The sequence below is a fragment of the Talpa occidentalis genome, unplaced genomic scaffold (assembly GCF_014898055.3).
Source record: "Talpa occidentalis isolate TD23 unplaced genomic scaffold, MPIMG_talOcc4v2.1 talOcc4.13, whole genome shotgun sequence".
In the NCBI taxonomy this organism is placed as follows: domain Eukaryota; kingdom Metazoa; phylum Chordata; class Mammalia; order Eulipotyphla; family Talpidae; genus Talpa; species Talpa occidentalis.
In genome coordinates this window covers 101,298,356-101,308,156 of record NW_023601322.1, presented here as the reverse complement: position 1 = coordinate 101,308,156, position 9,801 = coordinate 101,298,356, and the positions used below count along the sequence as shown (strand labels likewise).

The following is a 9,801-nucleotide window of genomic DNA, read 5'->3' as shown; positions in this document are numbered from 1 at the left end:
GTTTTCTCTTTGAACAAACAAGGAGATTCCTTCGAGAAACCCGGGAGAATCTTCAAGTTGTCCTTTTGAAAAGCCGGCAGCCAGCCAGCCCGACGCGGCTGACTGCGCGGTGACACGCTTCCGCGTCGCGACGAGCTCAGTGCTGACCCGTGCAGGCGACAGCTGCGTCCTCGGCGGCCCCGCTGAAGTGGCCTCCGGCACAGACGCAGCCCCAGAGCTGAGCCCGGGGAGCAGACCCGCGGCCTCTCCCGGCGCAAGGCCCGGGGCGCCACCGGCTCCCCAGTCTGCACCCCAGCGGCCTGTCCCGGCCCCGCACAGACGGGAAAATGCAAACAAAGAGCAAAAGCTACAGCGGCACCACTGTCTGGCCAGTCGCATCCGAAATCCTCCTCCCGGGAAAAGAACACGTGGCCGGGAAGCGAGGGCCCGGGCCGCGGCCACAGGCACAGGCCGGCGCGTCCACCTCGCAACCCGAACAAAGGCTACAGCCTGCGGGACGTCCTCAGCTACGCCAGGAGCTCGGGCGGGAGCAGCCCACGCAGCTGCACGGCCGTGGGGAGACGCCGCCCCCACCCCGGGGTCCCTGCCAGGCCGGGAGGCCGCGTGCCCAGCGCAGCCCGGGAGGGAGGCGGCCACACGCTCGGAGCTGCACCCACGCCACAGACACGCGGCGCTGCAGGAGGAGAAGGCGGCCGGGCCGGCCGCGCAGCCCAGTTAAAAGAGCACAGGCTCTCCTCCAGGGCTGCGCACGAACACGTGGAGACGCACACGCTGGCTTACAGAAGAGAAAACTCAGACAAACACGCGTGGAGGGAGATTTCCGGGTGGATCCTCAGCGCTGGCGCATCGCGGCCTTCGGGGTCGCAACAGTCCGTCTTTCTGTCTTGCTCCTACAAAAAAAAAAGTCAAAGAAAATTGTGGGCGCTAAAGTAAAGTCACACGTGCAGAAGCAAGAAACACGTCAAAATACACTTCACTTCACGGCTGGGCTCATCTCAGCCCTTCTGGCGCAGCTGGCGTCGCCCCGCGTGCCTGCACCTGCCGCGCGGGACACCCGCGGAGGGCGGCAGCGGGAAGGCGGGGGCCGGCCTCGGGCCCACATGGGGCTCCGGCACGGCCTCCCCCACGGCTCCATTTCCTCCCGCCCCCCGCTCTCGCCGCGGCTTGGGGGAGCAGAGGGAGCAGGAGGCGGGCAGCAGCCGGGATGAGAACGAGCAGCAAGAACAGTGAGGAGGGACGGAGCGGCGCGGCGCCCGGACTCACACCCCCGCGCAGGGGCGACGAGAAACCAGGACGCAGTCAAACTGCAGCCCAACCTCCCACGGAACAGAGGATAAAGCGCGCGAAGGGGTGGCAGGGGACAGCGTGGGGAGGCCAGTCAGCAGGGGGCCCGCCCCCCAGGAAGGAGGACCCGGGCCGGGCCGGCACCCTGGGAAAGCACCGACGGTTCTGGCTGTGAGTCCAGACTCCGCCGCCCCCAGGGACGTTGTGACTCAGGGGTCACGTCAGCCCCCTGAGCCCCAGTTTCCTCTTCAATTTTGACACAAGGGCTGGGTGACCTGGAGGCGCCTCCAGAGCCCCATGCAGCACCCCAAGGGCCCTTGCTCCCCCGCTCTAGCCTGACCCGACACACGGGGGCGCTCAGGGTCCTCGGGGGCAGGGAGGACTCAGAGGAAGGGAGACTGGGGTGCGGCAGCCGCAGACGTGCCACAGCAGCCTCGTACAGGAAACAAGACGTTAAGGGACGAAGCCGCGGCGCTTCTCTTGGGCCGGCGCCCAGGGCAGAGCAGACACGGTGCCCACCGAGGTCCTGTTTATTTTCTCTTTATGCTCTTATCACTGGTATTCCCTACCAAGTCTGCATTTAAATTGTAAAACATAACGGGACGTGGGAGTCGACGTGTCAGGAAGGAGAGCCGGCAGCGTCTCTGCTGACCGGAGCTGAGCAGCCCAGCCCAGCCCAGGCCAGCCCAGCAAGGGCCTGCAAGTGTGGACGGAGCGACGAGAATCAGAACGAAGATCAGGGAAGGGCCTGGAGGACCTGTGGGGGCGGCTTTCAAACAACATCCAACAAACAAGGGCCTGGTTGGAAAAGAGGCCTCGGGGGCCCTGGGGCCCAGGCCCTGGCCCGGGCTGGGGACAGTCTCTTCCACAGGTTGGCAGGTGTGCGATGCTGTTCCTAAATAAAAGAAATTGTACGACGTCACCAAGTGTTGGTATGAGGTGCAAAGTTAGAGAAGCACTGAGTTACTAAGCCCAGAGACAAGAACTCTGGGAAGACTCGGCCATGAAAGCAGCAAATAAAGGGAATTCAGGAGTTGACCAGAGCCCGGAGCAGCTGTCGCAGGGGGAGCTACCTCCAGCCCTGTGGGGCTAAAAATAGCTGCTGAGATGCTTATTATTTGAGCTGGAGGAGCTGGGAGGTTAGGACAGGGCTGGAACTCGAGCTGTAGCTTTTGCGTCCTTCCTGGGAGCACAGACAGGCCCCAGCTGGGTTGTCACTAGGGCAGTGAGCGTGCAAACGCTGTTCATGTTGGGGGAATGAATGGAGGAAACAGGGCGCTTAGTTCAGGCACTCGCTTTACAAACCTCCGGGGAGGCGGAGCAAAGCCACTTCTTTCCAAGCCCCTGTTCCCTTCTCTGGGAAATGCTGGGGGTGGAGCAGAGCCTCACAGGACTGCTGGAGGGGCACCCCACCCCCACCTCTCACCCCCCAGCCTCAGGGAACACCAGGGCCTGAGTCCGGCTTTTAAAGGAAAGCTTGGCCTCGGGCCAGTACCCAGGAGCCACACGGGGCGCGGCTGTCCTGGCCTCGGCTGATGGGCAAGTGTGGACACTGTAACCTCGGACAGAGCCGATGGTCTTAAATTTCACATAAGGCAAAGCTCTGTGCACTTCCTCTTAGGGGTTTCACTTCCCCTTGGAAAGTGGCATCCAACTTTCTGGCAGGTGAGTCTGAAGGAAGCCTAGCGCTGACCCTCCAGCTCCTGACTGTTCTTGGGAGACCCCCTCTCCCTTTCAGTCCTCAAGGCGACTGGCACGGTGAGGGTGGGCTGTGCTCCTGGAAAGGGAACGCTTTTCCACAAGACCGCTGTTCAAATCTCAGACGCGCAAGGTCTAGCTCACCTCTGCGTCTGACGGAAACAGAGATTCAGTGCCAATCCCATCTGCCCAGACCCCGCAGAGGGAAGGACAGCAGAGGCGGCCAGCGGCCCTCCGCCCAGACTGGGGTTCCTGTCCCCCTGCTCCTGTACCCCCCACCCGCTCCTGTACCCCCCATCCACTCGGGGACCACAGTCCTGAGGCTCGAATGGCTTTGTGTAGAGGCTGTTGCTTCTCCCGCAGAGCCGGGTCTGTGCTTCTGAGTCCCTTCTGCGTGCGCAGAGAATTTTTTCTTTATTTGCAGCCTCAAACCAAAGATGCGTTATGTATCTCCGACCCTCCCCTCCCTCTTCAGTGGTGAAAGCCACAAACAAAGGGCCTGCTGCAGGCATGCCGAGGACGAATGCAAACAGCCTGTTTCTAAAATGCACGTGAACTGAGGCCTGTCCTTGCACTTGAGTTGCTGGGAAGGACCCCAGGGCTCTGAACCGAGGCGCGGAGACCGGCCAGCGCGGCTCCAAGCCTTTCCTCTGAGGGAGGGTCACCCCTGGCACACCCTGCTGGAGCCCCCGGCTGCCGCGGAGGGCAGGGGCCAGGGCCTGACCACCCTTCTGCTTAATTTAAGGCCCTCTCATGGCACAAACTCTCGGCTCAGGAATGGGAGAAACGGCTTATTTCATTCCTTTAAGCACAGAGGTTTCTCTCCCTGCGGGGTGATCCTCCGAGGACGGTCCCCGCACACTGAGACTCGCCCTCCCCGCGTGCAGGGGGCGCAGGAGGGGGCGCAGGAGGGGGCGAGTGTGAGCGCCAGCGCTGCGCCCCGGGCTCCGGCTGCAGGCCTCGCTGGGGGCGTCTGACCTCAGGTGTCCTGGCTCAGAGCAGCAAGTGCCGGGGCAGCCCCACAGCAGGACCCGTCTGTGGACCCACCGGGCTCAGGAGTCGGCTCCATCTGATCTCGTTTGGCGAGGGGTGGAAACGAGCAGCCTCGAGCGAGCGCCTGGTGCCGATCGGCTGGGGAGCAGACTCGGTCTGAGGACAGGCCCTGCCCAGGGAGCGGCTGTGGCCTGCGATTGCCCTGCCCTTGGAGGGCAGCCACGGCGTGCACGGTGTGTGAGTGTGCATGGGTGTGCACGCGTGTGTGTGCTGGGAGCCTGCCCTCTCCTGGCAGACCAGCCTCACGTCAGCAAGTACGTGTGCACGGAGGCAGGTGTGAGGCACCAGGCAGGCCTTGCACACCCTAAGGAAAAGCGTCCTGACTCTGAACAGGAGGACGGGAGCCTAACACACAGGCTCTTGGTGTAAGGGGCCTGCAAGGCGGCAGGGGCAGAGAGCGGCCTGCGCAGAGCCAGACATCCTGCTGACAACGCCTGTCGGGGTGCAGACGTCCCTGGTGTTTCTGCTGAGCTCTGCCTGCCCCCCACCCGTCACGCTGCAGGAGCAGGTGCACCCGGTTCCTCTGTCCCCCGCCCCCTGCATCGGGATCACGGGTCCAGAAGGCCCCGGGGGTCGGGGTCCAAGGGGAGGGCTGTGCAGAGCCGCTCCTGTGCTGCAGGGTGCCCGGGCCACCCCGGGACGGCGCTCCCCCACTCCCCCCACCCCACCGCAGCTGCGCACTTACCCCACCAGCCGGCTCATCTCATCTGTGCTCCACCACGAAGCTCATGGTGGTGCCGTCAAAGGAGGGGGGCGCCACGATGCGGGGCCCCAGGGGCTGCGAGGTGATGCTGATGACCGGCTTGCCGTGCAGCGGGGTGAAGCCCGTGGTGCCCAGGAGCTGGGGGGCGGCCGTGGGGGTGGAGGAGGGTGGAGAGGTGGGGGCCTGCCCAGAGGCCAAGAAGTAGGGGGCCTCTGCGAACACGGCCGTGGCCTCTTTGCCGGGGGCCTCAGCAGGGAGCTCGCCAGCCCCTGGTGTGCGGGCCACGGGTGTGGGCGGGAGGGCACTGGGGGGCAGCACCGTGGGCAGGAAGCCGGGGTAGATCATGTAGGTGGGCGCGTAGGCCCCGGGGCTCAGGGCCACGGGGGGCACCGGGAGGGACACGGGCGCCACCGCCGGCTGCTGCGTGCTGATGGGCACGTCCACATACTGCCCCGTCTCGGGGTCAAACAGTCTCCGGGTGGCGGGCTGCACGGGGGTGTCCACCAGGTAGTACTGGCCGGTGGTCACGTCCAGGAGCATCTTGCGCTGGGTCTGCGGAGGCCGCGGCTGCTGGAAGGGGTCCGTGGGCACCTGCGGGCCGGGGGGCGTGGGAGCCGGCGCGCCGGGCGGGGAGAAGCAGAGCACCTGCGGCTGCGCCCCCTGCAGCGCGAAGGGCAGTGACTGCGGGTGGTAGATGGCGGCAGGGGGCTGCTCGGGGCTCTGCGGCCCTGCGGGGGCGGCTGCCCTCTCCCCGGCAGGCTCTGGCTTGCTGCGCCAGGCTGGCCGGCTGGCCCCGCCGAGCTGAGAGGCCCTGGGGTTGCCAGGCACCTGGCTCCGGGCACTCAGGGGGGGCAGGCTGCAGAGAGAGGCAGCCGAGGGAGCTGAGGGTCCCTCGCGCCCCGCGGCGGTGCTGCCCTTGGGGGGGAGCGCCAGGAAGTCGTCCCGGCGGCTGCTGCTCTTCTCCAGGTGGCCGCTGGTTTTCCGCTGGGGCACCCCCTCGGGAGCCGCCCGGGCGGCCGGCGAGATCTTCAGGGACCGTGGGCCCTGCAAGGGGCTGCCCTTAGGGGTGCCGGGGCTCTCTGGAGACTGCCCCTGCGGGAACTTGCCGGCAACCCCGCCGGCCTTCTGGGTCCTGCTGGAGCTGACAGCGAACGCCTGCCGGCCGCTGGGGGGTGCAGGCAGGGGCTGCAGGGGCGCCGGCCGGAGGGGGTCCTTGTGCACCGCGGGGATGTACAGGGACCGGGGACGCTCCCTGGCCAGGCTCTCGAAGGCCGCCGCCCGGGCAGACACGCTGTCGCTGCTGGGGTTGGAGTTCCTGCGCTGCAGCCGCTCTGGGGGGGTTCCCCGCAGGACCACGCCGCCTCTGGCCCCCTGGTCTCCCGCTTCCGTGTCCCCCGGGCGCCGGGCCGGCTGCCCAGGGTCGCCCCCGGGCCCCCCGGGCCCCGCCTTCTCCTCGCTGGCAATGAGCGACAGCACGTGGCTGTCCATCACCACGGGCAAGGGGTCGCTCTTGCGCTTCCAGGCGTTCCTGTCGAAGCTGTACAGCTCCTCCATGGAGCGCACGGCCGCCGTCAGCTTCTCCAGGGCGCCGCGCGCCGGCCCGGGGGCCCTGGCCTCCTCCTCCTCCTCCTTGGCCTTCTCCGGGGTCTTCTGTGCTGCAGCCTTGGACACGATCCTGAGCACCGGCAGGTAGGAGCCCTGCTCGGGCTTGTTGGGGGCGATGGTGGCCACGGGCAGCCGGCCCGAGGCCCTGTGCACCAGCACCGTCCCTTCGGGGGGCGCGTCCAGGCGGTCCGCGCGGTCCTCCCGCTGGCTCAGCACCGCCTGGCACGTGATCACCATGGGGGACGGGGGCCCGGGCCCGACTGCGGCCACCACCAGCTGCCTGGCCTTGGGGCCGTTGAGGGCCTGCTCGGGGGTGACGCTGCCCTTGTCCCCACAGTCCCCGGACCCCTTGATCAGCTTCCTGACGTCTCTCACCTGGTGGAGGGGCCCCTGGGCCTTGGGCTTGTCCCTGACGTCCCTGACCTGGAACTGGGGCACCTTCTCCAGGCCGTCCGCCCGGAGGCCTCTCTGCTGCGCCCTGGCGCCGTCCTCCGCCCGGCCGAGGCCCGCCGCGCCGCCCGCCAGCCGGGGCGTGAGCAGCTGCGCGATGCTGAAGTCGGGGCTCGGCGGCTGCACGCTGCCCAGCCTGATCTTGATCTCGGGGGCCTTGGGCCGCACCACGGCGGTGGAGGGGCCCGCGGCGGCGGTGTGCTTGGTGGCCTGCTTCGCCGGCCGCCTGTCCGGGGGCGTCTGCTGGATGTTGGGGACGAAGAGGCGGGACATGATGGTGGGCCTGGCGGCGGACAGCTCCCCGAGGTCAGCCCGCCCGTCGCCCGCGCTGCGCGGCGCCCCCTTCCCGGCCCGGGCTCTGTCCTCCTGCTGCTCGGCCTCCCTGTCCCTCCAGGAGCGGAACGCGCTGTGCTGGCTGCGGAGCAGGACGCCCTTGGCCGCCTCGGACGCGTCCTTCTGGGCCTCGCAGGCCTCGTCGGTGGGCCCCGCGCCGCCGCCCTCGCGGGGCGCGCTGGCCCTGAACACCGGGGACCTCGACCCGGCCGCGGAGCCCTCGGCGCCGGCGGGGTCCGAGGCGCTGCCCGCGGTGCCCTCCGAGCCCGCCTCCGAGGGGCGCGAGCTCTGGCGCTGCAGGCCCGGCTCGGGCTCCGCGGCGGCGCCGTCGGGCTGGGTGGCGTCAGCGGCCTCGCCGCGCTCCATCTGCATCTCGTGCTCTCGCCGCATCTTCTTGGAGATGACGTTCTTGAGCAGGCTGGACGCGAACTTGGCCTTCTTCGGGGGCCCCTCGGCGCCAGCGGCCGGCTGGCCGCCCTCGGAGGCCTCGGAGCCGTCGTCGGTGCAGGCGGACCCGGGGCCCCGGGGGCCGGCGCCGGCCTTGCCGCCGCCGCCCGGACGCAGGGGCTGGAGCAGGGAGACCACGCGGGGGCCGGCGCGGCCCTGCTTCTGCAGGCGGGGCGGCGTGTCCACGTGCGTGATCTCGCCGTCCACCTTGCTGACCACGAACTCCAGGGCCCTGGCCTGGGCCTTGCGGGCCGGGGCGCGCAGCTGCTCGGAGGCTGGCCCGGCGCCCGCGCCGCCCCGCAGCAGGCGCTGCTCCCCGCGGGCCCCGGCGCCCGCGCACTTCAGGTCCAGGAGGGCGGACCAGCGCCCGCGCCCGGCCTCGGAGAGCGTGGACTCGCGCGAGCAGACGCGCAGCGCCTCGAAGCAGGGCCCGGCCAGGCTGCGGAAGGCGCGCGCCGTGAGGCTGCGCACCTCCTGGTCCGCGTCGTCCGGCTCGCTGAGCGCGCTGGAGGCGCCGCTGGAGCGGTCGGGCAGCGCGCCCCGCGCCCGGGGCTGCCCCTGGGGCCCGCCGGCGGCCGGGGCTCGCTGCGGGGGGCCGGGCGCGCGCTCGGCGGCCGCGGGGGCGCGGAGGCTCATGGCGCCGTCACGCGGGGCGGCGGGCGCGGGGTTGCGCTCCCCACGCGCGCCGCCCGGCTCCTTTATAGCCCGGGAGGGCGGCGGGCGCGATGGGCGGAGCCGGCCCCCGGCGCTCCCGCCGCTGCGCGCGGCCGCTGGCCCCGGAGCTGCCCCCGCGGGCGGCGGGCAGGGCGGGCGCGCGGCGGGGCCGGCCCCGGGCGGCGGGGGCGCGGGCGCGGGGGCGCCGTCCGAGGGGCCGTCCTGGCCGCCGCCGGGGCTGGAGCCGAGGTCGCGGCTGCCCTCGCCGTCCCCCGGGGTCCCGTCGCGGCCGCCGGGGGGCGCGGAGCCAAGGCCGTCCTCGAGGCCCCCGCGGGCGGCCGGCGCCGCGTCCGCGTCCCGGTCCGCGTCCGAGTCCGAGTCCGCGTCCCGGTCCGCCTCGCTCAGCTGGATCTCGCGGGTGCTGATGAAGCGCGCGCCCCTGCGCCCCGGGGCCAAGGCGGGGGTGTCCGGGCCCCGCGCGCCGTCGCCGCTGTCGCCGCCGGAGCCCGGAGACGAGGACCGGGCGGCCGCAGCCGCAGCCCCCGCGGCCTCCCGGTCCGCCCGGGAGAGGCCCTCGCCGCGGGCCCGGCCCCGGGGGAGCGCGCGGGGGAGGGGCTGCGGGCTCCGGCGCGGGGCGCGTCCTCCGGGCCCCCGAGCGCCCCCCCCCGGGCCGCGCCCCAGAGTCAGCGTCAAGCCCCGGGCGGCTCCCCGCGGCCCCCGGCCCGGGCGCACAGCTCCGCGTGCCCGGCTTCCCCCCCGGAGGCCGCCGCAGGCTCGGGAAGCGCCAGCAGCTGCCGCCCCGCGCGCCCCACCTCGGCGGGCTCGGGGCCGGCGGGGTCCATCCCGAGGTCCAGGGACAGGAGCAGCCGGAGGTGAGCGCGGGCGCAGTTCTGGGCTCCTGGCGCGCCCCGCAGCAGGGCCCCGCGCGCCCGAAGCGGCCCCCAGGCCCCGGGCCCCCGGCTCACGGCGGCCACCAGCTCCCAGCCCGCCGGCCCCGGCGCCGCCGGGGTCCTCGCGCAGGCGGCGAGGGCGGGGGGCCTCTCGTCGGGGTGCCCGTCCGGCCGGGGGCTCGCGGCGCCGCGCGCCCCGGGAGGCTCCTCCGCAGGGCGCCCCCGGGACACCCAGAAGTGAAGGGGAAGCATGTGCGTTTCTGGCGAGCCCGGCGCTGGCCGGCGAGGTGGTCACGTCATTCCAGAAATATTTTTAGTGTCCGTTCCCTCATCATAGTGAAGCCACACTGGGTGGCGGGAAGAAAGAGGAGCCTCGGCCAGAGAGGAGGCCGGGGGTGGAGGAAGCGCGTGGGCTCTAATCCCGGCTCCCAGATGCTCCTGTGACCCGGCTGGAGACGCCAGGCGGGCGGCGAGTCCTGCAGGCACCCTGTGCTCCCGGGGCCCAGCGGGCGCGGCTCCTCTTGCTCTGGAATAAAACCCGAATTCAGGTGGCCTCCGTGCGCGGGAAGCACGCGCCACAAACATTTCAAAATCTCCCTGGTGCTCATGGCAGCTCTGCGGCGCCTCGACATCGAGCCAATTTCTTGCTCTTTCATTTCAGCCAGAGGCGCTCTGGTAACAGGA

General features: G+C 70.5%; 1 protein-coding gene across 1 annotated transcript; it reads right to left on the bottom strand.

Annotated features, from left to right (window-relative positions):
• Nucleotides 1-687: 687 nt before the first annotated feature.
• Nucleotides 688-9,369, bottom strand: CUNH4orf54 (chromosome unknown C4orf54 homolog). Its single transcript, XM_037508373.1, has 4 exons — nt 8,950-9,369; nt 8,424-8,842; nt 4,721-8,090; nt 688-890 (listed from the first exon to the last, which is right to left on the bottom strand). Exons 1-3 carry the CDS (start codon nt 9,367-9,369, stop codon nt 4,739-4,741), a joined length of 4,191 nt encoding a protein of 1,396 aa, XP_037364270.1. The 3' UTR covers nt 688-890; nt 4,721-4,738.
• Nucleotides 9,370-9,801: the final 432 nt, after the last annotated feature.